Below are 27,623 nucleotides of genomic sequence, written 5' to 3' on the forward strand. Positions count from 1 at the left end.
ATAGATGTGGGAAGTGGAAATTCCTAAGGAATTAATTTGTAATTCCTACAAAACATGGAAATTACATTATGATCCTCAAGATTTGGGAATGTAGTTCAAGTTATAATAATACATGGGTATTACATAATACAGAGTATTAACCAACTAAAGTATAGGAAGTTAATTCATGAGAAATATGATTTCCTATATGTCAACCAAACACAATTTTAGTATTTCCTAGGCAATAAAATTTTCCATGTATTGTAACTTTATATAGGCATATAATTTTCATTTGCAACTAACCAAACGAGACCTTATTAAGTGTAACCAAACAAGCACATATTTTTTTATTACATATGTATATAATAGAGTATTACAGATGGATACAAGTCGGGTCTATTATTAAAGTATAATATTAAAATATTTATTTAACATGCAAGTTATGATAAGACCGTACTAGCCAACCAACATGTATAATTACGAGTGACCCGTGAATATGTACTCGTACTTATTATAAGAGGAAGTAATCCTAGTCCATATAAGTTGTTCGTTCGTACCGTGGTGCTTAAACAGCTCCAAAGCTAGCCCCAACTGATGCGAAGTTGGACCCTGGTTGGATGTTGGCATGAATTGCAGTCTTAGTAGTTGGGTCATAGTAATTAACAAGGTCAGTAGATGCATCCAACTTAGTTTGGACTTGATTCCAATTCACATTATTAAAATCAGCAGATTTGCCACAGGTAACATACACCTTGTTACGTTTCGTTGGGGAAGGATCAATGGGTGCACACCAAGCCATAAGCCATCCACATGGAATTCCTTCTTTGTTTGTGCCTAAATACACTATCGCGCTCTTGGATCCATTCTTAGCATCCGCCTTATGGGTAAAAGTTGCATGAGACCCTTTAGTAATAACTTTAGGATAACTACCCGAAATTTGCCCAAACCAGTTATGAAATTTTGAGAAATTAATACTTGCAAAGGTGGAGTTTGTCATGGCAACAACTGCACTATTTTGTTTCATATTCTTAGCATCAACGGCCGTATCCTTTTCTGTCGTGCCAATGCTTTTAGCTACCTCTACCATCTTCTCCACGACTGCTTTCTCCGCGTCGTTCATAACAATTGCTTCTTGTGCTGAGGCCATTTTTCCCTGTTGCATAACAGATACCAATATAATAAGTGCCTACAAATATTTTAATTATATAAACATGTTTAGTTTCAAGCTAGAAATATAAACCATATTTTTATCAAATTTAAGAGCCCTCAATATGGAATTACCTTGATCGGATATTTGAAGCTTAGGTTATATGTATACACTAAAGAAGTTTATTTGTGTTTTACACTATACCAGTAAACTGGCCAACCAATCGCGCCTATTTATACACAATTCTTACCATATACCACCACTAGTTTTCAATTATAGAACATTAGTATCGAATTGCAAACTTTAGAAATCCAATCAATATCATTATCTTGCATATATTCTTCACTATTAAAAGTTACGATAGTTGTGCATTTATTCTATCTAATCGTTTCCTACTTTATCATCTTTCTACACATGTCATATACGGTGTATATAGACCTATCAATTTCTGACCCGATCTGGTAACCCGACCCGACCCGATTACAAACCCATTTTACTGAGAGAGAACCCTAAATCTTACTTGACCCAAATGACCCGATTAGACTCATTTATAATAATTTTGTAATGATTCAACCAATCTAAACCACTTGAACCAAATGACCCAAACAACCCAAAATTTAGCCGTTGACCCGAATTGAAGGAATCCAATGAGAAGGATCTTAAAATGAGAAGAATGAAAAGGAATTTTTACCATACAATTGCGATTCACATTTCACGTTGCAACAAAATGCACATTTAGACAATATTATGGACATTTAATTAGTACAAAAGTTATGCATATTTAATTAAAAAAAATTATGCACATTCGTTTTTTTAATTTCATTTCCCTCTATATTGTCTCTTTCTCTCTCCTTTTTATTTAATAATCATTAAAAAAATTTGCATTAAACTACCTTTTTTATAAAAAGGAAATTTCTTAGTATGATTTGAACCCCATACCTCTAGAATTTGAATAAGAAATAAGAAATTTATCAAGTGAATTGAACAAATAGTATAATAGGAATAGTATACATATGAATGTCTAAATTAGTTGGTAGATGAACAAATAGTATACATATATATGAATGTCTAAATTAATTTGTAACTAAATTTAGAATTAAAGAATTGAATCTAAATATTTTTTTATAATGGGAAAGAATCTAAAAATCTTATACTTTTTCAATTTTTTTTAAAAAATAATTTAAGTGCAATATGTCACCCATGCACACGTTTTAATAAGGTGATTTTAAAGAGGTACTCCCCTAGTCCCTTGTGTGTTTAAATAAGTGAAATATTTTGACTTTTTGCACTATTATATAATTCACTTTGACTAATGATTGTGATTTATATATAAAAAGTAGATATAGTCTTGTGGGTATTTGTTGGAATTATCTCAATGAATAGTTTATTAATATTTAATTATTATAATTTTAACTTATTTTTAATTCAAGATATCATTAGTCAAAGTTATGTACTAGCTTAAGTGTACAAGATAAACATTTCAATTATTTAAACACAAAGGGATCGGAGTAAGCGGACAAATGAACTATTTTCTCTTATTTTTTTTAATTGCATCACTTTTGTAATTGTGGACTCCTAGACAATTTTTGGAATAGGAAGACAAAAGAGAAAAATTAAAAAGACTCCAAGTGATGGGGGAGGGGAGAGAAAGAGATTTTATTAAATAAGAAGGAAATTGATGCATCTAAATTGAAACTTTTATTTATAAAAAGTGATGCATATCATAAAAAACATAAGAAGTGATATAATTTGAACACTAATGACAAAAAAATGTTCTTGTGATGTTGATATTTAAATTATTTAGGCTTGTTTGTCATCATTTTTTGTTTTCAGTTTTCTAATTTTTTTGAAAATAAAAATAAAAAACAAAAATAAAAAACAAGAAAAAAGGTGTTCTCACTTTTCTGTTGCCAGATTTCAAAATTAGAGTTATTTTAATAAGTTTGGCCAATTTTTGATCCATTGTATGAACTATATCATGTGATTTTGAAAAACAAAAAACCAATAAACAGAAAACCAAAGTGATGCCAAACAAATTATATGGTGTTTGGTTTATTAAATTGGAATAGATTGGTATAAAGTCTCATATTAGAGAGGTAATATGGATTCTAAGGACTTGTTCTCTTCACCTGAAACAAGTAGATATGGTCTGAATTTTTTAAGATCAGATCTGAATTTTTCTGATCTGTCTGGTTTGATCTAATTTAATAATTTGACTAACCGCATTTTATTACTAATCTATAAATAAAAACATTATCAAAATAGATCTTGTTAAATTCGTCTCATTGTGAATTTTGTAAATATGTAATTTTTTAATACACAGTTAACAATATTTAGCGATAAGTAAATGATAATCAAAAGTTCTGATTTGGTTTGATCTGAATCTTTCTAATCTGGTCTGATCTGAATATATTAAGGAATAAGTAATAAGTATCTGGAATAAGTTGAAGAGAACAAGTCCTAAAACTCATACTAATTTAAAAATTTTTGGTTTTAATGTTGGAATAGACTATATACTTCATTAATAGTGTGGGTTGTGAATCTTAGAGGGGGGAGGTGGTATGAGAATTCGTAGAACTCCTTGGCCCCTTGGGTATGGAATTCAATACCTAAGAAGCTCAACTAAACAAAAAAATAAATTCTAACTCCATTCCACAAGAACCAACCAAATGAATATGTTTTGTTTGAAGGAACTCTAATTAATTTGTTCATCTTATATAATCTCTTTTTCAAAAAGCGTGTAAAAGAGACACTTAAAAAAAAAAAAAACACACACACACACAGAGAAAATAATACCCTGTTTGCTATATTATCCTTGTTAAAATTAATTAGTAATTTAGTACTAGTATAATTTAAGGTTATAAGTAATATTCCTTCTGTCCCCGAAAGAAGACCTTTATGGCCTATATCTAGTTTCAAAATGATCATCCCATTTGCATTAAAATACTCTCTAATTTGCAATAATATTTGTGCAAACTATTTCACTTTCCAATGTATTTTTACTACTATCTTTTTCACTTTTTTAATATCCGCGAAATCAGTCCAAAAAGGGTCATTTTTTCGAGGATGGAGGAAGTACTATAATTAGGCTAATTCTCTAAAAAGTATTGTAGATAGTAATAATACATTAACTAGATTAGACCTCGTGCCATGCACGTTTTTTCACTCTTTGTTACGGATATCAATTTAAAACTATATTTAAATATAAAAAATAATAAATGGAAACTAATAATCTCACCTTTGGGTTTTCTGTTCAAAACAATCCAACCTTTTCGAAATCCCAAAACAATCCCACCTTTGCCCCCATCTGCTCAAAATGAGTCTTTTACCGGTTTGTCAAATTAGTAATCTATTAAACAATCTCACCTTTGCCCCCACCTTCTAATTGATTTTCGTCGTTTTTTTTTTAATGATTTTCTTTAAAAAAAAATAAAATTAAAACCCCATTCCCACTTCCCCAATCCCTCCCTTGCCGGACCTCCCCTACCGGAGCTAATCTGTCCCCTTGCCGGAGCCAACTCCATCACCTTTCCTCCTTCCTTATCCTTTACCCCTTCGCCTCCTTTATCCATTAATTCCAGCCAAGAGGCAGCCACCCACTCTTTCGCTAAAAACCGACTACCACCACCCCAAAACACCCCACGACTAGCCACCTTATCCCCGAAACACCCTACCCCAGCGACATCCTCCCCAGAAACGAAGTATCCCAGCCTAACCCCATCGTAAAATGCTCCACCTTGAAATGCCTAACTTCAGTGGCGGATCTTGGCTGAAAATATTATAGGGGCCAGGATTTAAATATTTTACTTCTTGTTCAAAACTAAACACTATACTCCAATATTTTATAAGTAAATATAGGTTATATAAGCTCATTAACTAATTAATTATAATAATTTACGGGGGGCTTGGCCCCGGATGGCTCCGGTGGAAGGTCCCCCTCTGCCTAACTTGCTAGTGGAAGATGCAAAAGCAATGCCAAGTATCTTGTAGATCTGTAGCATTTTAGAAACACTACTAGAAAACAGCCAAATTACGACGGATATTTTCCGTCGGAAACACCTCGTTTTCCGTCGGAAAACCAGTTTCCGACGGAAATCCGTCGTAACTGGTTGTCGCGATATACTTTGTCGGAAAAACGCACTTTTCCGACGAAAATTCCGTCGGAAAAGCGTTTTCCGACGGAATTTCCGACGGAAACCAGTCCGTCTGAAGAGGTTTTCGGGCCTAGGAAAGTCCGTCGGAAATTTCCGACGGATATTATTCCGCCGGAAAATAACGACGGAAATTCCGTCGGAAACTTTAATTAAAAAAACAAAAAAAAACTGCACCCACCCAAAACCACCAGCCCCCACCCCAGAATCACCAGAACCACCAGACCCCACCCCAGAACCTCCAGATCGTTCTTATCCCACCACCACCGACACTACCACACCATTATTGAACCCCAAAAAATGAAAATAAATCCCGAAAACACCCAAATAAACGAAAATTAAACACCAAAAAACGAAAATTAAACCCAACGAAACAAAAATCAACCCCAACGAAATGAAAATCCACCCCCAGATATTCGAAAATTAACACCACAACGAAAATTAGCCCAAAAATCTTAAATTAACAACGAAATCGAAAAAATCCACACAATTATCTAATAAAATTCATAAATTAACATAACAATTACAAAAATATACAATTACCCAATAAAATTCATAAATTAACATAACAATTACAAAGAAATTAACTAGATCTACAATCTAACCTAAATTAAAACTAGATCTACAAAACAAAAACCTTGAAAACAGTCGGCTTTGTTATAATATTGTTGCGTCGTTGTTGTTGCTGTTGCGTTGTAGCGTTGTTGATGTTGTTGCGGTCGATGTTGGTGGTGGTTTGGTGGTGGTTGATGGAGAAGATGGTTGATGTCGGTATTCCTTGGATTTTTAGGTCGACGTCGGTGGTTGATGTTGCGGATATACACAAGAGGAAGATAAGAGGAAAGGAAAGGGAAGAGGAGAGAAGAGGAAATGGAAGAGGAGAGGCGAAAGAGATTGAAAGAGGGGAGGGGCAGAGCCACAGAGGGAAAAGAGAAATGAGAAGAGGAGAGGAGAGAGAAAAGGGAGAAGAGAGGCGGATTGTGAATGATGGGGGTTGGGGCGCCGTATTAGTATTAGGGTTTTGGGGTTTTTTCCTTTTTTTTTTAAAAAAAATTAAATTCCGTCGGAAACGGGTTATAATCCGTCGTAAATTTGCGACGGAATTAGATTTCGTCGGAAATTTCGTACTTTCCGACGGATTTTCTTGTCCGTCGGAACGGTTCCGTCGGAATTAAGCTGTTTTCTAGTAGTGAAAAAACACATAGATTTGATTAAATTTCCCTCCCCTAAGTTGAAAATGCATGCCTCTAATTTTTAGGGAGGGGGGCTGATTCGGGTGGGAATTAGAGAATGGGGTACGCTGGTGGCTGTGGAGGGGAGTTTCATGGTTTACTTGGCTGGGGTTGGTCATGTTTAGGGGGCGAGATCGTGGCTGACTTGGCGGGTGTATGTGGTCAAGGTTAGGAGAGAGAGAAAAAGGTGGTGAGGGTGGCGGCTAGGTGGTGATGTGGTGGTGGTGGTTCTGGTGGGTAGCCATGGTAAAGTGTGCTAAGGTGGAAGATGAGAGATTGAATTTTTTTAAAAAAAAATATTAAAATTTAACCGATTAAATAGGTTGTAGGTTGAAAGGCTTGTTTTGAGCAGATGAGGGGCAAAGGTGAGATTGTTTTGAGAAGAAAACCCAAAGGTGGGATTATTAGTTTCCATTTTTCCAAAAATAATTTAGTCCATAATTTATTTTATATTCAATCCCAAATTAAGCAACTTAAAACACTATTTGTATTTTATGACTACATATTATTTTTTTGATTCAAACTTTCTTCTATTTTGAACCCTGATGACATATATATACTTCCTCCGTTTTTATTTTATTGCACCATTAGGACTTATACACTATTCACTTAATCTTCTTTGACCATCATTTGTGATTTACTCATTCGGAAAAATATAGTCATGTGGGATCTAGTAAGATTTGTCTCGAAATATTCTTTTCAAATATCAAATTTTTATAATTTTTACAAAAGTATAATTGAAGATATTAATAGTTAAAAAAATGCATTGGCAAGCGTGAAATCCCTCATGGTGCAATAAAAAAAAGAACGGAGGAAGTATATTTTTTAATTTTATTTTACATTTCAAAATTATTCATTCACTAATTATGTTAGGTTGAAAGATATATATTCGAGCAATACCCAGTCAATTCCCCAGATAAACAAAATTTGTTTATTTGGAGGTATAATTGCCTTTTCAAGTACCAGTGGAGGGGTATAAGTGTCTTTTCATATACTAGTTGAGGGGTACATTTGTAATTTCCTCATAAAACAGTAAAAGCAAAAAGCAAACAGTAATTGAACATCTCACCAAAAGTACTGAATAAATGACCCTACTTTTTCGATATATTTACAAAAATGCCATCAGATTAACAAACGTTTATCTGGCAGATTAACTTGTATTTTTCCTACATATTCATAGAATTTCTTACTATGCATTCTATATCATTTTATTTCAAAAGTTTATTTTTATTTTTTATTTATTTATTTTTATACTAAAGAGTCATTGCTTATTGATGATTGATTATTGATTGAGGATCGATGATTATTGATTGAGGATCGATGATTATTGATACTAATCAATCAGACAATTACTATTAGGGTAAAAATTACTATGCTATACTTCGTATTTTTTTAGTACGGAGTAATAGTTAACAAATTTTCACGGACAAACCAAAACTCTTACCCTCGTATTGAAGTTCGGAGCAGAGCAAGAAAACCCGACGCAAATAGGTAGTCTTTGTAATTAACCATTTTTCAAGTGTTCACTTTTCCCAGAAATCGAACTGAAGTTTGTCTTCAGGTAGATTATACTTTTCTTAGTTTCTTTCTTTCATTGCTTACCTCAAATTTTTTTGAATTCAGATTAATTTCGATAAAAATTATAAACTATTCATCTTGTTTTTGTGTTGCTTTAAATCATATGACAAACTTTGGATCTTCCATTGAAGAATTTATGTAATCTGGGTTTGTGAATTTTGTATTTGATTTGTGTTGTAGGATTTACAAGAGAGATGGCAAACCAAGGTGCTAAGAAGAGAAAGGAAGAGAATGCTCGTCATATGTCAAATCTTCTTCGCCTGATTATTGGGTGTAATGTAAATTCCTAATTTCTTTTTAAAATTTTTGTTTTTTCTTGTTTTAGATTGTTTTATTACCACTAATTGTAGATGTTCTGATTAGAAGGAATCATCAATTTGTTTGGATTTAATATTTTCATTTTTGGTAAATTCTTTATCTCATGGTTAGTCAGTATTAAGGGTTTGTTCTATTCATCTGTAGTTTAACATAATTGAACTTATTTTAGCTGTAAATTGAAGCTGAACTCGTTATATAATGCGTCTTCTATCAATATTATTGAGAGTCATGAAGTCATCAAATTTACAACCTGCCGTTTGATAATTTTGATTTACATGATACTTGAATCTTTCCCTTTCAAGAGGTTCCGTTCAATTCGAGGTGTTGATTCTAGCATTGCTTGAAATATCATGCTTAATGGTTCCTCATACTCGTTATGTTTCATTATAGTTGTTTCTTGTGACATCGTTGCTTGGTTGATTCAATTTTTTTCTCTCTAGAACTACTTTTCCTACATATGTGGGCTAATTCTTCATTAGTGTTCTGAAGAGCAATTGCATTCTAGGGAGCTTCGTCTTTTCATGATAAACTTTTGTTCATGGATTATGACCCCTGATTCCCTGCAGTGGACTCTTAGTATTTGGTGTTTCACCCTGCTAGAAAAGCTTTCGACTTGAGTTAAAATGTCACACTACTCTCAGTCCGAAATTATCTACACAATGTGGCGTTAGTAGCAATTAGAATAAATAATATATATATCTTTAGCTATGATATAACCTCACCTTGTCCAACTTCATATGAACCTAGTGCATCAACGGTTCAACAGGGGTTATGTGTCAGTACTTATTGTTAAAATGCAAAGCTTTGTGTAAACTTACAATGGTTATAACTGCACTTCATAAGTAGACACCATATCCACCTATTCCTCAGCCTCAGACAACATTTTTTCCCCTTCTCCAAATCAAACTATTGCTCCCTGCCTGTCTATAGATATAAAAAACCAGGGGAGAGCACCTGTGCTCATTCAATATGCCAGAATAGGAAGAAGACAAAAACCAGATCATCCGGAGGAATGAGCTGGAAGTCTGGAACTGCAGCTACTTGTTTGAAACAAGACAATGACTATAATCATCCTAGGGAATGTGTCGGATGTAAATAAATGAGGAGGGCAGAGGGAGTAGGTAGGTATTGAATAGTGTTTTGTTACTTAGGGAACGTGTCGAATGTAAATGAATGGGAGGAGGGCAGAGAGAGTTGTAGCCTCAAGCTCCAAATTATGTAAGCCACCACTTCAGCTTTAATTAATGAATTAATTTTTACCTTAAATTATCATTCTTTTCTGCTTGTAAGTATGTGACCAAGGTGCAGAATCCATAATACTAGACATTATTCTTTTTGTGTATGCCGTGCCTCTTCCCCTTTCTAGGTTGTACAGCTTGTACCTCGTTCTTTTGTGGAGCTTTGTCTCTTAATTACTTGTTTAGTTATTCATTCAATGATTTCATTTGAGTTTTCTGTTGATCAATTAATGAATAAAGGAGAGAATTGTTGATGCAATAATCTAACAAATATAGTTCTCATCATCCAGGTTGTTTACATTTTGGTGAGGATGGTTTTTTATTATTCTTCTTTCACATGGAAGCACTGGATTGGCTTGATATTGACATCTTTGGCTTATGCAATGCCTTATAAACAACTTGCCAGTATGGCCAAACCAGCCTACACAAATGATGGCGAGCTTATTGATGGTGGTTTTGATATGAGTACCGGAGGAGTTTGTGGGTATGGTTACAGTATGTCTTCATTTCTCAGTTTAATACCTTTTGCTTCTTCTTCTTGTTTATGTACCCCCCTTTCCTACAAACAAAAAAATTAAAAGTAAATGAAGTGTGCTCTGGTGCTATGTTTACAATCTGATTTCCATAATTTTCTACAAATGACTAGATAAAAATCCTGTTTGTGATATTACAAAATGGCTTTTCGATTTTTCTTATCTTTGCTAAATAATCTAGTTCCAGATGTTTAAAAGGAACTTTCCCTAAAATAAATATAAACTATGCATTGCAGGTATTTGCATGACATAATCTACATTACAAGTTTCATTCAGATTGCCTCGCTCATCTCTGACAAATTTTGGTATGCATATTTAGTGGTAAGCCCTATCACCCTGATTTTTGTATTTGCGTTATGTGAGTGTCTGTTAATGTGTTTTGGTAGGAGGTGGTAGAAATCAAAGTTTTCTCATTCTTGTGTTTTTGTGCTTGACAGAACTCACTAAGCTCCTTATATTTCTTGATCCGTTTAAACCTTGATGTTGATAAACATAGCTTGGGACATCTTCATCTTGTTATTTAAGGTATTATTAGTGTAGCATGTGCTGGGCAGCTTCAAAATTTCAGATCTGGCATAGTTTAAGCTGTGTTTACAATAGTGATGTAGAACATAGTTATGAAAGGAAATTTTGATGTAGGAATCCTATTATCCAAAAGATTTTGTATTGTTCAAGTCTTGTACTCCGTATTTCATCATGGCTAATTGAGTAGGCCTTTTTTCCTTAGCTTTGAATAAATATTAACCATTTGTTTGGATTGAAGGAAATGGAGGAAAAGGATGGGAAGGAAAATGGAGGGATGTAGAATCTTTCATTTGGATAACAAATGAGGAAGGAAGAGAATTGGAGGGGAGAGAAATGGAGGAATTAAATTGTAAGAAATTGATCTCTCCAACAATTGAGAGATTTGGAAGAAAAACTCATCATTTTTCCCTTTCCCCTCCCTCCCCTTCCTCTCCCCCCCCCCCCCCCCCCCCCCTTTCTTTGTCCAAACATACTGTAAAAGACACCATCATGACCGTATTGTTATGTGATCAGCTTTTTGAAAAGGCTGTTTCCCACTCAATGGAGCATATGAGGTTTCTCAAAGGACTCAAACTATAAATACAAGATTTTTAAATTTTTTTTTTTAACGCTAGTTCAGCTCCTAGGCAATATAAGTTTCAAGACTCTGTGACCAAAAGTTTCAGGATGCACCACCCTTTCCACCCTGTAGTTTCTAGTTTTTTCTTGTTTTTGGGGCCTTCCTCTTGGCTTCACCAAAAGAAACCACCCTTTCCACCCTGTGGTTTGGTGGGTATTTTACAGGTCCTAAGTCCTGACTCTGACATGACTTATTCATGTCAACTGAAATACTCAGTCAAATACAGGATCATATATGATGATAAACTTAAGCACAGTATCAAAAAATTTCTCTCATTTGATGCTCATGGTCTCAGGATGTACAAAGAATATATTATAGTTCTTTGTCTGTCTTCAGCATAATTAATTTCTTCACCGTAGTTGGGTTCATTTAGAGGTCTTATTTCACTTTGCCAGTTGTGGGCTTATAGCAGTCTATGAAAGGATTAGTGGTATTTGACTAATGCTCTATTCAGCTAATTGAATTGCTTTAGGGATGTAAATACATAGAAGAGAAAAAATTTAGTGTTTGTCTTCAGATATGCTGCACGTCTTTATGGAGAATTAGCTTGTACTCTTTCCGATCAGATAAAAAGTGACAAAATTTGATGATTCTTGGCTTCTTGCAAATAATTTTTTTCAATGTTTTTTAGAAAGTATAATACATTAATACAATCAGGTTCGTCTTCTCTCAAGAGTCAAGACTCATACCTAATCCTTTTCTTGCGAATTGATTGATATTTTCTCATTATATATTAATAAATACTTTTTACCCTTTTCGGATGTACATAGATAATTAAGGGACCCTTTTCAGTGTTATACTCAAACTGTTTGATAAAACTGTGATGAGAATTTAGAGCTTATGTCTAGGATCAGCGGCTTTCATAGTTTCCGTAATACATGATTGATGTTAATATTGATGTTGTGAATTTCGCAAGTTTAGAACAATTGTTTTGTTTTCATATCAACATATCTTGGAATGGAGACTGAAGTTAATCTGAAGATTTTTGTTTTTTTTTTTTACCTATGTGAGAATGTTTTTGTGATCGCTTAGATTGTGTGCATCTCTTTAAAAAGGCTGAAATTTATGAAAGTTTTGTGAGTATAAACATGTCTTTCAGTCATTTAAGAACATAAGTTGAAAAGAAAGAGGAACTTCAACAAGGATAAATCTTTTAGAATTAAGTTGATGTTGACTCTTAAAGTGATTCATTTGATGCTGGTTTTGTTTGTGACGGGATATGGAACCTGAGATGACAAGGTAAAGTCATTTTTCCATGGCGTTTTTCAGATTAAGGTTTTGCTGTTTTCTGTGACATAGTAACTTGAGTAATTATGCTTCAACAAAGTTTAATATCTATCAAAATAGTTGGCTTATTCCCTGTTTCCAGAGTTTCATATATAGCTTTTGTGTATTTCAGCAATTACTTCATAGACAGCTTATGTGTAATCTGTTACAATGTATCCTTTCTAAGCAACTTTGCCCATTTTCCATTTAGATACCAGGATTTGCAGCTTACAAAGCCTCTGGCTTCATCAAAGGCTTCCTGTCACACAATTCTGAGGTACCTTCCTTTCTATGCAGTTTTCAGCAATGGTATATACGGAGTATTTTTTTGTGTAATGACAGTAGATTATATACTTCCTCTGTCCAGAGTTATTTTCACATTAGGTCTCTCCCACTTAAATAAAGGCTATGATATTGTTTTACTTATAGACCATCATGTATTAGTAGTTATATTTCTATCCTCCTTAATTTCTACTACTATGAGATTGTATGCGGCTGTCTATAATGTCAATGGGAATAACAATTTCTCTCTCTCTCTCTCCTTTATGACAACTTGTTTGCAGGGGGAAGAGGAGGACGAAAAGACTCGTAAGAAAAGGGAAAAGTTGGAAAGGAAAGCTTCAAGACCCAAATTTTCCAAATCACGAACCAGATAGATCTCTTGAGGTAGTATGCTCTAGAATGCAGATTCGGTACCAACAAAAGTTCACTTAAGATCTGTATGCTGTTTGCTGTGGTCATGGAATCTTATCAAAAAGTCCATTTAGATTTTTCATCTAGGATAAATATTAATTAGTATGGGACTTGTTTAACTATTGTATCTTCATCATGCAATCTACAAGAAAACCGGGAAACTCCTAGATTCTTTTAGTACCATTGATGAAAATATTGCTAAATTATACATCTACAAGAATTTCATGTAAAGGCCATATATCTGGATTTTGCTGTGATACGACCAAATGCCATAAATCTATCTTATGTTGGACAAAAGTAAAGCCATTTATGGTGCCTAATGTGTTCTATTACATATTCTTTTTGTTATGTTGTCCCATATAAGCATAAAGAAATATAGTAATAGATTTGTTGGATTAGTTTCAATATATATATTTTATAGTTAACTTTTGATAATATTTTAAGTATTTGTTAGCAAATGTGCCAAAAAGAAATCATGTTAAGTAAAAAAAAAACTACTACCTGTCTAGTACAGAGTATGTGGTATGTTTCTACATTTGAATTTCTACGGAGAGAGAGACTAAGGTATACTTTATGTGTTCCATAAAGCAAATTTGTGGGATGATAGAGGATTAGAGGGTAAGAACGTAAGATGGAAAACAGTACCAAAAAGTACAAATGTATAAGTGCATAGAACAAATATAAGCATATGAGGAATGAATTCGAGAAGTGGTTAAACCTTTTGAAATCTAGGATCTTGATTGTCGAAAAAGAGAGAACAACAGTAGAAGGGATGTACATAGTCTACATACATCAAAAGGAAGTTGAAATAGTATATTGATGTACCAAACACGATCAGGCTTACTAAATCTAGCTATAGGTGTCAATTCGGATGTTCAAATCGGATCTGATGACGTCGGGTAAATTTTTTAAGTTGAGTCATGTTAAATTATTATGTCAACGTGAGTCAAAATCTGAATCGAATATTTTTCGGATTGGGTCGAGTGTGATTTTGACACCTCTGAACCTAGCCACAAAACCCAAAGTTTGTCTATGGTCCACATTATAGGACTTGATTTTTATTTAAACTAACATGAAATAAAAATAAATGTATAAGGGGTACTTTATTTGCCAGATTTTTAACCATCAAAGCTTATTTATCTGAATTAATTTGTAATTATCTAAACAATTAAACTTATTAAACCTTATTAAAACTTATTTTAGTTCGTTGTAATATGTATGGAGTATTTGGATATTCCTTATCTAAACTTATTTTTCCTCAACTAAACTACACCTAAAATAAGTGAAATAAGACAAACAAAACATGTTCTACTTATTACAGAGTATCGGGCTATCATAATAAGTTGGTTGACAATACATCAAGGTCGGGTGGCTAATGAGACCTAAAGTGGCCTTGGTCCTTGTTACTTTTAGAAAATTATACTATGAATTTGCCAACTTAGAGCCTATTCTCATACGTTGTAATTCAATTCAGTTCAGCTCCTAATTTCCTTCTCTTATAAAATATTCATTTCAGTTCAGCTCAGTTCAGTTCAGCTGAGTTCAGTTTAGTTTTGCTGAGTTCAGTTAATGAGAACAGACCTTAAGACATACAAAGTATGTGACTGTATCCACCATTGCAATTTTTTTAGCCCTCTTTAAGATTTTGTTTTAGCTCTGCCACTGCAATTAATGCACATATGACTCCCAAATTACCTTAATATAAAACATAAACCCAAATCTAGATCGAGTGGCTCATTAGTTGATCATAATATAAACCGAACTCAATCAAAATGGCAAGTTTGCCACCTTTGAGATATCTACAGCCGTAGCCTGAATATTACATACGAAGTACTATTATAGATATTTTATATGGTAAGGAGATGGACCTTGGCCGAACCTCAACCTCACGGCTTTTTTGGTCATGTATTTACGAGTCAGCCACTTTGAGATTAAAGGGGAAAGGGTAAGGGATCCCCACCCTCAAAGAGTCAAAGTAACTTTAGTGGAGATTGAACCCCCAACCTCAAAGTTTGGATGGTAGAATATTTCCCACTAGACCAAGCTTAGCTAGGTATTTTATTATCGATATTGCACAGCAAAGGTTTATCAAACAATAGATTTCGATAATTGAAGGGAATTTTTAGATGTTAGGGCTTAGGGGATTGCATGGCAGATTTGAAGCCAGAAACTCAATTGAACTTATTGACTTTAACAAAAAGGTAAAAGGGAAGCTTTAAATTGCAGAAAACATTGATGTAACTAGCAGATTATAGTTGGAGAGCATAAAATGCCTAAGTTTGGTGAATAACTTGATGGATTTAACCCCACTTTCATATTCTCTACTGCACAAGAAACGTGCCTAACAGGACACAATAAAAAGGAAGGATTAGTCGATTAGACTTCAAAAATGGTAGGGTGAACATCAAATAACACAATTCGTCGTTGTTATGGTGTTATCTTCTCACAAACCCGTAACACGAAATTTCAAAAAATGAAAATGACTATGGGTAACAAAGTACTCGTATAGTCGTATATGAAGTATGTATTAGTCGATTATTTGAAAGTAACACGACATTATCGATATTATAGACTTATAGCAAGAGTTTTTACACTCAGAAATTTTTTAACCCCAATTATGTGACATATCAATGAACATAAATTAGACTCCACCAAAACTTAGATGTGTAGATTAATGTAGGGTCTCAATCTGTGCCCTGCTATATTTAGATCTCTCTTTGATGCTATTTGCTGATAAAAGTAATCTCTCACTTTTATGTTGCGGAGACTTCAAGCTTTGTATTGTCTTCTTGAGATGACTACATGAATTTAATTTTCCAGGTTCTGATTAAGACAATTACATTACAATTATATCATGCATAATTTACCTTTCATATGCGTTTTTTTTCCCAAGCGTCACTCTCAAATAAAAACTTCAAAAACATGTATACGACGGATGTATAGCATACAATAGATGACATTAAATTTTGTTATCTTGAGAAAGAGTTTACTTTAATGTGATTTTGGGTGATTAAATTCTCTTACACACATGAATGCACTCGTTGTACTAAGGGCTTGTGCTGACTGAGCTGAACTGAATAGAATTGAACTGAATATTTTATAAGAGAGGGAAATTAAGAACTGAACTGAACTGAACTGAAAATAATCTGAAGAGAACATACCCTAAATACTATGGTTGTCGCTCTGTCTAGATAAATGATGGTGGTGGTGAATGTACAATTATTAATAGCTTGAATATAACTTTACATACATTATTGGAGCTAGATATCAGATATGAATGCATGCATGCATGCATGCTATTGGTAAAGTTGTAATGTTTTCTTATATTAGTCAGAATGCTTTTCTTTTAATGTGGGTGATTAATGCCCTTGAAATGACTAACTGAACAATATGCTTAATGCTTCCAGATGATTAAGCAGAATTGTATGAAACTTTAATCTGAAGAAAGGTCAAAGAAGTAATGCTATTCAATTAGGTTAATAAAGAGATATGACTTATGTGCTAGGACATATCAAGATTATACGAAGTAGTACTTTGTTTGAATTTGAATTTGGACAGTTGTTGCTTTGTAATTCGTAGGTTTTTAGTAAATCTATCATATTGGCTTTTTACATTATATTCATAGAATCATGGTCCGATCATATTGAATTATTGATATGACAAAGAGTTATTTTGGGTCGGATCATTAGATACACAGCCTTTGAGTAAATTTGCCATATCAATGTATGATCTAACAAGTACATCCGTTTAAAGAGCTACATACAATGTTCAAGATAAATAGATTGTACGATGGCGATGCTGCTATGAAATCTACATAAAGTGTTGCGATTATTATGAAACGGAGGGTGTATGATGTAGGTAGAAACCCCATTATAGTGCGCTTGTGATTGTTCTTCATCAGAGAGAGAAGGTACCACCTCATAGACCTCTTTTGGGCTTATTAGTGGACCGAACTCTCTTCCTCCTTATTTGGGTTGCCGGGCTCATTAAATAGAGCACAAAGACTTTGCATGTAGGTCTTCAATACAAATTTAAGAGACTATAAGTCTTTAACTAGTCAAAATCTACCATCTAAGAGAATACGGATGATAGTGACAAAACTAGATATATGAAACAAATTTATCTTGATTGGTAATGGAATCAAGATGTACTTCAACTTTCTTTCTTGAACTTTCTTCAATGAACAACGGCTCTCCTAGAATATGCAATTTTGATGTTCTGTTGCATGGAAATTAATTAATATACTTGTAGTTTATGAATTTGAATCATTTGATATCCAAGAGTTTGCTCTTTTTTTTTTTTTTTTTTTTTTTTTGAAGGGGGGAGATCCAAGAGTTTGCTCTAGTTGCATGTATTCCTTTAAATTCATCTAATGTGAATGTCATTTAGTTTGTTTGGAAATCATTTGACGCGATATATAGAATTATTACTAACAAGTGTGACTTTATTTGGATCTCATAACGTTTTTGTATCTGTTTTGTTTTCTCTAATGTTAGAATCCAATATTTGTTTAAGAAAATAAATTTTAAACTCCAATCTTCATTAGTTGAAAACTTATTTAAGAATCTCAATAAAAAATGTCACTTCGTTCTCATATTTTGGAGACTCTTAAGTCATAGACTCATATATTATACAACTATGCATATTACATTAAGACAAATAAAGCTCTCAATTGTTCTATATGTACGATATACTCATTCTTGCTAACTCATCCAAGATCCAACACTCGAACATCCCATCAATAGTGTTCTAGATGAACTTTAAGAATTAAAGTCCCCTAAATATAACACAGATTTTTATATGTGGCTGGCCACACCATTATACGGGTTATTTCATTAGTGTAATAGAGGTTTCCTGATCAGTATTAAAGGGGTTACCTCGTCAATGTTATAACGGCTACTCAATCAGGGTTGCTTGGGCAATTTTATAGGGTTTTTTTTTTTTTTTTTTTTTTTTTTTTTAAGTGGTCACACGGTTTGCTCAGTTACATACAAGACGGGCTGTTCTTATATAGTTATATCCTAACCTTGTCCATAAAGATATAACTTTTATTGGAATTAATTGGAAAATATATTGCAAGTAAATTTCCTAACTTTAATTTCTGCCTTGGATTGGCACTTGAAATTAAGTGTGTCAACGACTTTATAAAATAGTCAGAATCTTTTTTATGTTAGCGGAAAGGAAGTCGTGGTTTTCCAACTTCTAAAAGCTTATTATTCTTCCCCGAATATCGTAGCTTTTTGTGCACGGTCTACACTCCAAATGACGCTCGCAACTTTTTTTTTTTCATCCTTTCCCTTTTCCTTCTTTTACTTTGAATGGATTATACTTACTTTATCCCTTCAAAAAATATTTTAAATGGTTGACGTAGACTAATATGGATTGGAGTGGTACAAACTCGATATACAGTTTATTATACAATGTAACGAGGTTGGATAATGCGACAACTAACTATATTCAAAGTAAGTTTTGTTGTAATTGAATAGTTATCATATCATTAACGAATGTAAAATTATTAAGATAACGCCATTGACTCGGCCAAGTGCCCACTCCCCTAAGGGCATGTTCATATTTACTGAACTGAGCTGAACTGAACTGAACTGAGCTGAAATGAATATTTTATGAGAGAGGGAAATTAAGAGCTGAACTGAACTGAACTGATTGGAGCTGAACTGAACTGAAATTAAGTAAATGTGAACAGGCCCTAAATCAATTCTATCTATCTACACCTACATTATCAATGGTGGGCTATAAGATTAGCTAGAAGCTAAGCTATTAACCTCCAATTTAAGCCGCCTAAGGTAAGTTCATTAGCATAAAAATGACCACAAATTACAAGTTACGGTCCATTTTGTTTCACGTGTAATTCTATTATCATAAGATTTGATTACACTTACTATAATAAGATCATAATAATAAGCAATTAGACATCAACTTGTGATAAGCTAACTTTGAGATAATTTAATAAAAATTATAATTTTCAAACTTTACTGCATGCTCTTGCCAACCATATATAGTAGGTATTATTCGTGTCCCAAACCCTTCTACAAACAAAAATTAATGTTTTTAATTTTGTTTTTATACAGATGGATATATTTTTTAATTATTAAATTCATAATTAAAATTTAATTAATACAAAGTAGGTCTTTACAGCAGGCAGGCAAAGGCAAAGGTTTCTTCAACTACGACTGTTAATCATTTCTTTGTTTCAGTGTGCTGCCAAGTTGATGGTTTTCAACTTTCATGTTAAACATAATCTAACATGAAAAAGACAATTCGAGATGTCCTTTTTTATGAAAAATCTTAATCATATTAAAAGTAGCTTGACCTTGAAAATATAAAATAAAAATTAGAGGAAAAATTAACATGAATAATCTCAACTAGCAATAAATCAGAGATGGATCAACATTCTTTTGTTACAATTTTAAGTTCGCAACGTTTGATCAACTCATTATAATCGATTCCATATAAGAGTCTAATCAAATTTAATTATCTTGAATGGTTGATACTTAAAAATATTACTAATCCGGTAATTCCTCACTCTTCATCGTCTTCTCAATTATCAAATTGATCCGAAGTTAAAATTATTCTAAAAAGACTAATAGTTTTTTTTTTTTTTTTTTTTTTTTTTTTTTTTTTTTTTTTTTTGACGGGAAGACTAATAATAAACAAAAAATAATAGAATTATTATTTGTGCATTTGTGCTAAATTAATAACTAGTCCAAGAGAAATAGTGATAACGTGCTTTTTACCCGATAAAAATTACTTGATAGTTAATTAGTTCGTAATTAATTACAAGAGGACGCTTTTATTTTATAATCTTCTTTTATATTATAATCTTCTTTTATTTTATGGGAAGCTTATCACTGTAATCGAGGTCTCTGGCGTAACAAATCAAATTCATGAATTATATTTGCGGCTGAATTAAGGAAATGAAACCTCAAGTTAACTTAGCTTCGATTAGTTCGATATATTAGAGGAAAGAGCAAATATTTAATTATAGGAAGACCAAAACTTTTTAAGAGATTTAAGAAACCCTTCTCTTAAGTCTTAAGGATTACTCTTAAATTATTTAAGTGAAGGAAATCTAACTCGTAACCATTATTTGATTAATAATCGGTTTTAAACGTTATTGGATTAATTGGTTTATAAACGAATGTTATGTACGAGTATGTAGTTTCAAATTGGAGATGTTGATCAAGATATATATTACGTACTGTATTATAAAACACATTATAAGACTAAGAAACGACTTAATTGGCCCTATAAACAAATTTGTGAATAAGCACAACATTTGTCAAAGACATTATAGACAATCAGTTAAAGCCTCTGCAACACATTATGAGCAATAATTCATAGGCTTTATAATTAATGGTGTTTATCAAAATAATAGAAGTACAAAGTACAAAACAATAATGCTTTGTGACTCTAATTTGATACAAATATAATGATAATGTACTAATCTATTAAACATGTAAATGATAATGTACTTTGTTTGGATACCTAATTTTGTTATATTAGCTATATATAATTAATCATAAGTTAAAAGGGACAGATAGGGTGAAGACTTAGAGAGTTAGAGCCATTAGAATTAGTAATCTATATATCAATCTACTTACGGATTATGAAAAAGAGTTTGCTTGCATCTACCCTATATCGTAGTTTGTATTATTGATTCACATATACAGAGCAAATTAAAGCTTTGTCTTGTGTGGGTAAGTTTATATTTCACAATTAAGAGATTGTAGGATTAAACCCTATTAGTGGCACTTTGGACAGGGATTCCCTTACCCATTTCCCTCACTCTCAAAATTACCTAGCCGATTAACTTCGAACGAAAGAAAAAGATTGCGGTCTAATAGGACTCTTCTTCTTACCAACCAAAATAAAAAATTAAAAAAAAATACATAAATATTGATTCACATATATATGAATACATTTATGCACATTTATACAAGTATATGTTTGATGCCTTGGGGCCATGCTAAAGGTAGTTATTGGATGATAAAAGAAAGAAAGTTAAAGGGTGAGCCGAGGTAAGAGTGAATAAAGAAAGAAAGGGATAACTTAGACAATAATTGTGCAATATAAGTAATTACATAATAAATATATGTAACTCCATTTGATAACTTGAAAAAGTCAAACATATATATATTTCAATTAAAAAGGAAAAAAAAGCGACAAACAAAATCAATTACGTATCAAACGAGTTGTATTTTGAATTTTACGTAGGCCTTTTCACTTTACCTTATTTTTGCTAAAATTTAAATTAATTTTACTAATTTTACCGAATTTTAATTATTTTTACTGAACTGAAATGAATTTTATTGAAATGAAATTACTTTTTTCTGAATTGGAAACTGATTTTATAAAAGATTTATTTTTTTAAAGTTACTGATTTTTTTTGAACTGGATTATTTTGCTTAACTAAACTTATTTTACCGAATTATTTTTTTTTTTTTTTAAAGTGAAGTGAACAAGTTCGTACAAGCAAACTATAATATGATTTATGATTTTCCATAAAATAAACATAAGAAAGGAAATGTGCATACACCACAAATAACCAAACATTTGAAGATTTAATGCCCAATAATACATACAAGTACATGATACATTCATGCATGTCAAATTACTCACTCCTTCACCATTAAGATTAATAGAGCTAAAAAGGAAGACAAGTATTAAAGTCATAAGATTATAATATGAATTAAATGTCAGACACGGTTTTACTAAATGATTGGTTTGGTTTATAAACCAATCAACACAAGGCTGTCACCTGAAACATTATTACTATTACTCCCCTTTCTTTTTAATATAATTATTATTAAACCTAACTCTTCCATTAATTAACCCCTTTTTGTTAAAAATTAAAATTTAATTATTAAACCCAACAAATTCAAAGCATCTTTCACTTAATTTAATCTAAAACTCTGCCATGGCAGGCCAATAATACTGTTCTTATTTTAAATAATTGCTAAAGGCTGCAATTGAGTAATCTTTTGTTAAACCCAAGAAACTGGATTTTTACTAGTTCTCCATTATTAATATAAATACATTATTCTAATTTCTTAAGGTGGTAAAAAAGGCATCTTTTTTAATTTTTATTTTTAGCTGAAATCCACTTGTTTAATTAACTTTTTTCTTTAATTTTTTTATAATTAATGTAATTTTATGAATATTATTGTAAATTAAACAATTAACATATTTTTTATTTAGTAAAGTATTGATGAGATAATTAAAGCTTCTGTTTTCATTCATTGGGTCTGGACAAGAATCTCAGCTCTGCCAACCTGGGATTCATCTTGATGCTCCAAATTTATAAATTATTTTTTTTAGGGATTTTTATTATAGGATAAGATTTCCTTAAATTATATACTGATATTTATTTATTAATTAATTATTTTTTAATTATTGTTTTATATTTTGTTTGATTATTGCAGTGAAAAAAGAGAACAGAAGCTTCTTTTTAATTTAATTTTTATTGTGGATAACATAGTAAAAAGTTTTTACAGAATGAAATAGAAAGAAAAAAGAAAATGACATAAGTCATGAGTTGGCTATAATTCAGGAAAACTTACATTGTAAAATTGTAATTATTCACGCTTATGATTGTTTAGTATAAATAAATCAATAAAGAAAAAGGCCCCACTAATCACAGCTGGTTTACAACATAAATTTAATTATGCTTTTGTAAGTTGTAACCAACAACTTTAACACGATTTGATGCATCATTAAAATCTTATGCAAATCAAGAAAATATTATGCTTAATCATGATGTAAATAAATCAAGTTTTAACCCCATCATTTAGATTTTTACTTATGATTATCCACATTAAATCTTCGTAATGGAGATGGCACAATATACTACTTTCGATTTCAAAAGCACTTAACAATTCACCTTTTCATGCTTGGCAATGTAAAATTTTGAACATAGCTAGTAATATATCTAATAATGTATTTATAAAATTTATATACTACGGCTAAAATTTATATAAAAAAAACAGTTATCCTAAAAGGCTAAAATACATATTGAAATGAATTTAACAAGATTATACATGAATACGGAGTATATATTTTCTTATGTTATATGTATATAAATTACATACGGTAGTCAAAAGTTAGTTTATGAATAATGATAAAGGTCAAATTATTATAAAATTATGTACAATTACTAGTATACGGTGTATATGTTTAATCGTTGATGGTTGGATAAAAAAAAAAGCTTCACAAGCAACATGGAAACTAATTTTTTTTTCCTTTCCTTTCTTCAACTTAATATGTTACATTGGGAGGTGCAAATCCATGACTTTTGCACCAAAATGATCATAGAATATTACAAGAGATACATACTATGAGCATATAAGATATAACTAACTACACCTAAAAAATAATCAATGACAATACAAAAATTAAAATATGAAAGGGAGAGATGAATCTATGTTGAATAATAATAGGGTAATAATAATTATATAAAAGGAAGAAAAGGAAGAAAAAAAATAAAATTCTTGATTAGATATTTAGACAATGGCCTTGGAAATAATTCAATTATCTTTTGTATATACAATCAAAGCAGCCTCTCTGTCTCTCTCTCCTTCTTCCCTCTCTTCTGGCAATCATATTCAAGATTGATGATTGGTGGTTAGAACTCAATTTTCATTAGTGGTGATGGATTTGACCCTACACAAGACAAAATTAAAGATTAGCAAAATATTATAAAGTTAAAATTAAACATCAATTTGCACTAATATAAAGATTATTATTGTTATAGATTACACTTTAATCATCACATATTATTAGTAACAAAGATTATTAATTACCATGTTGTTGTTGTTGTTGGAATCCATTCTCCTTTTGTCCATAACTCATCTGTACAATACTTTGAAGATCCCCCTCACATAATGATGGTAGCTGTGTAATCAAAATTGTTTCATTAGTCTCATAATCTATGTAATTGCTCTTTAATCCTACTCGACGTAGCTTAATTATGAGTTTTTGCCGAATTTAAACCTAGCCTTTAATGTTGACAAAAAGAATTTACTATCGTACACAAATCTTCTGTTGTAACCAGTAGGTCAAAACCTCATTAATTATTATACTGTAAGTCTGTAACTATTATTGTTCTAGTTTGTTTATTAATTGATAATGAGCGGGAAATAAGCGCGACAAAGAGGAGGAAAATGATTACCTGAGGAAGGGCATGAGAGAAAGCATCAAGGGAATGTAAATGTAAAGGATGATTTTGGTTATGTGAAGGGTCCATAGAAGATGGGGCCGTGGTGGTTATGCTATCTTGTAAAGGATGATTTTGATGAGGTTGGTCATAAAGGTTTGGTGCCAAGGAATCTAACGGGTACATTGGATGCCGCAAGGAGTCGTTTGGTTGGATCACCTGGAATTACCACAAAAAAGAAATTTAATTTAGTCAATATTAAAGTAAATTTGTGGAAAAAAAATATGCTAACTTTTGAATTAAATTATAAAGATAGTAGAAAAATTAAAGTTGAACTTACATCTTTTGAGAAAAGGTTTCCCATGTTGAACTCTAGTCTTGGATTTACAGATGATAATTTCATTGATAGAAACTACACAAATTAAAATAAAAAATTATCAAAATTAGTTTAAGCAAAATAATGTTGATTATAATCTAATTTGAATGTGATTAATTAGTGTTAATTAAGCCTTAGATTTTACCTCAACTTGTCTTTGTAATGACTGTACATAGTTGATAATTTCATCTAACATTAATGCTTTTCCTGTTACCTGTAATTAGCAAATTCAAGATTATTAAAAAAAATCCCAAAAAAAAGTTTGATTTTTTTCACTAATTTTGATGGAAAATAAACACAAAATCAAATGAAAATTATAATGGAAAAAAATTGCACCTTATCACAGCCAGGTACAAGATCTTGAAGAAGTTTCATTCTTTCACTAATTTTCTCTCTCCTAACCTGAAATTAAAATCAACATTAAAAGAAAAGTCAATCATAGGAAATTACTAATTATGATAAGATATAATTAAATTCTTAACCTATGAAAAATTAGTAATCTTTCTAAATTTAGAATCAAAGTATTAATAATTCTTACTCTTTCAGCAAGACTATGACTATCAGTAGCCTGACCCCTTCTTGCTCTAACATGAATATAATCCTTTGGTGCTTCAGGAGGCTTTTGGTTTGCATCACCTCTGTTTTCCTCTGTTTTCGAAACACCGCCTTCTTCCGATTTGCTTCTCTTTGCTGTTGAATCTTCACCATTTTGAACCACCTAAAACACAACACAATCATCAAAATATGATTCTAAGTATAAATTCTAATTTTTTAAATTTTTTGAATTTTTTTTTTTTGGATCATGAACTTACTTTGTTTGTATGTAGGGGTGATTGAGGCAGAGTTTCCTTCGATTTTCCTTTAGGAGCAGGGGCTTTCCTCTTCTTGGTTGATCCATTTTCGGGTGCCGGGTTTTGCCCGGAAACCGACGAATTCTCCCTAGAATTAGAGAATTCACCATGATCATTACCACACATTTCACCTTGATTTCTCTCATTCTTGTGTTTTTCATCACCTTGATTTTCAACCTCCTTAAGCAATGAAGGACTACTTAAAACCCTTGTTAACTTACTATTAGATCGATAAGTATTTTGGTTATTACTATCATTACTACGATTATGACCCTTGTGATTATGATTGACAACATACTGGCTTGTTCTTCCGTTAAAACTCCTACTACCAAACGAAGAAAACCTCGCCGCTCGCTCCGCAAATCCCGGATCACCGGGCATTGCCGGTAAACTTGACCTCAAACCAACAGAATTTCCTAAGGTAGGAAATTTGTCATTGACTAAATGATCAACATTAGGTAATGACACACCCATCTTAGGGGGTGAACTGAGTGGTGTACTATAACACGAGTTGGTTGCACTACGATGACCACTACCGTTTCCAATGTACGGTGGCAGGCCATGGTGGCTGCCACCGGATACATCACCGGAGTTACAAATATTTCCCAATTTACCAATCAATTCCCTTATCATGAAATTGTCATTAGACAAGGCCGGGTTCGAGGCGGCCGGGGAGGACACCATGGAGCTTAAGGCAGACTCAAAGGTGTCATTTGTCGAAGTAGGTGGTGGCGTAGATAGAAAACAATCAGGTGATTGTAGTTCCATTGCGGTTGATAAAGCTTGCCATGTTGGCATTGTGGATGAAGAGAAAGGATGATCAAAGTGTAGTGAAGGCGGTATGCCGGTATTTAGAAAGAATTCCTTCTCCATAATTTAGAAAATTAGTTCAACTCGAACTCGAACCAAGAATTGTGATTAGTATTAAGGGATTGTTAAGGTTTTTACATATGAGTGTGAGTTAGAGTTTGTAGTGTTACAAATATTTTTTTTTTTTGATGGGTTGAATAATTAAAATTAATTAAAGCAGAGGAAAACAGGGGAAATGTTATAATGAAGAATTGAGAAAGGGAGGAAAAAAAAGGGGGAGGGTATTTGGGTGGGAAGAATGGAGCTATATAGGAAATTAAAAAGGACTGTTTAGTTGGGGCCTAAAATACTTTTATAATAAATTTTTTTATTTATTATTATTTTATTTTTTTTAAAGGAAAATGGATATTTAAGGGGGTGGGTTTTATGAAAGTAGATGAAAGGGAAAGTTTGACCTGGTTAATAAGACATAGGAAGGTTTACTGACTCCCGCATAAATAGCATTCCAATTTCATGAAGGATTATCAGAATTCTTTCTAGTCTCCGCAAAAGACGGGTGAAGGACTTGAAGAGGTGAAGTTGCAAGAATTGCCCCTTTTTTCTTAGCCTTGGTTTCTAGTTTGCATCGCTTCCATGCCTACATGGTTTATAGTATTGGGTTTGTTGTGGGTTTAATTATTAGTTGCTTCGTCCCTTCTATACTTTGTACTTCATATGTCGTATTATTATAATTATTTATTGTAGAAGATGTTATGTACTCTATTATTCTTTTGAATGAAGATTTTACTTTGTGTTAAATCACGAAAAAAAAGGTAATTACATCATTTTAGTCATCTCTATATTTAACTTTTTTTTTTAAAAAAAAAACTTAATGTTGTGATATGTTTTGACTCGTGGGCCTAAATAACTACCTTACCTTGACCTTATTGTTATTGTAAATCAGCAACTAGTTTTTAGGCTCAGGTGCTGCTCTGAGGCGATATGTCTCCTAAATGTTTAGTTATCTATGTTTTAAATCAAGGAGATAACATCAATTATTGAATAGTTTGATACTAATCAGAATTTTAGTGTATTAACTTGATGTCATGTGTTCAAAAACTTCTATTGAGCACAATGCATATTTTTATTGTATATGTA

General features: G+C 32.2%; 2 protein-coding genes and 1 pseudogene across 4 annotated transcripts; 1 reads left to right on the top strand and 2 right to left on the bottom strand.

Moving 5' to 3' along the window:
* Nucleotides 1-301: 301 nt before the first annotated feature.
* Nucleotides 302-1,399, bottom strand: LOC145624233 (jasmonate-induced protein homolog pseudogene; annotated as a pseudogene). Its single transcript, XR_014110396.1, has 2 exons — nt 1,261-1,399; nt 302-1,132 (listed from the first exon to the last, which is right to left on the bottom strand). The product of XR_014110396.1 is annotated as a jasmonate-induced protein homolog pseudogene (transcript).
* A 6,553-nt stretch (nt 1,400-7,952) lies between these two features.
* LOC145617136 (uncharacterized) lies at nt 7,953-13,615 on the top strand. Of its 2 annotated transcripts, none has more exons than XM_081671827.1 (6): nt 7,953-8,000; nt 8,268-8,365; nt 9,934-10,127; nt 10,413-10,497; nt 12,798-12,863; nt 13,150-13,615. In XM_081671827.1, exons 2-6 carry the CDS (start codon nt 8,282-8,284, stop codon nt 13,240-13,242), a joined length of 522 nt encoding a protein of 173 aa, XP_081527953.1. In that variant the 5' UTR covers nt 7,953-8,000; nt 8,268-8,281; the 3' UTR covers nt 13,243-13,615. The 2 variants fall into 2 exon arrangements, with proteins under 2 accessions (XP_081527953.1, XP_081527947.1); XM_081671821.1 differs by having other exon boundaries at nt 7,959-8,070.
* A 9,902-nt stretch (nt 13,616-23,517) lies between these two features.
* LOC145617150 (transcription factor bHLH62-like) lies at nt 23,518-26,754 on the bottom strand. Its single transcript, XM_081671836.1, has 8 exons — nt 25,638-26,754; nt 25,364-25,543; nt 25,162-25,227; nt 24,971-25,039; nt 24,790-24,861; nt 24,465-24,668; nt 24,097-24,187; nt 23,518-23,956 (listed from the first exon to the last, which is right to left on the bottom strand). The coding sequence occupies exons 1-8, from the start codon at nt 26,547-26,549 to the stop codon at nt 23,919-23,921; spliced, it is 1,632 nt and encodes a 543-aa protein (XP_081527962.1). The 5' UTR covers nt 26,550-26,754; the 3' UTR covers nt 23,518-23,918.
* Nucleotides 26,755-27,623: the final 869 nt, after the last annotated feature.

This window comes from Chenopodium album, chromosome 3 (genome assembly GCF_948465745.1).
Source record: "Chenopodium album chromosome 3, dcCheAlbu1.1, whole genome shotgun sequence".
In the NCBI taxonomy this organism is placed as follows: domain Eukaryota; kingdom Viridiplantae; phylum Streptophyta; class Magnoliopsida; order Caryophyllales; family Amaranthaceae; genus Chenopodium; species Chenopodium album.

Excerpts from the sequence above, each read along its gene's own strand:
- LOC145617150 (XM_081671836.1), bottom strand. The coding sequence starts at position 26,549 with ATGGAGAAGGAATTCTTTCTAAATACCGGCATACCGCCTTCACTACAC. Across the intron at positions 24,862-24,970 it reads CATTACAAAGACAAGTTGAG|TTTCTATCAATGAAATTATC; the intron begins GTAAAATCTAAG and ends TAATTTGTGTAG. Across the intron at positions 23,957-24,096 it reads CCAACAACAACAACAACATG|GGTCAAATCCATCACCACTA; the intron begins GTAATTAATAAT and ends TGTCTTGTGTAG.
- LOC145617136 (XM_081671827.1), top strand. The coding sequence starts at position 8,282 with ATGGCAAACCAAGGTGCTAAGAAGAGAAAGGAAGAGAATGCTCGTCAT. Across the intron at positions 8,366-9,933 it reads GCCTGATTATTGGGTGTAAT|GTTGTTTACATTTTGGTGAG; the intron begins GTAAATTCCTAA and ends CTCATCATCCAG. Across the intron at positions 12,864-13,149 it reads TCCTGTCACACAATTCTGAG|GGGGAAGAGGAGGACGAAAA; the intron begins GTACCTTCCTTT and ends ACTTGTTTGCAG.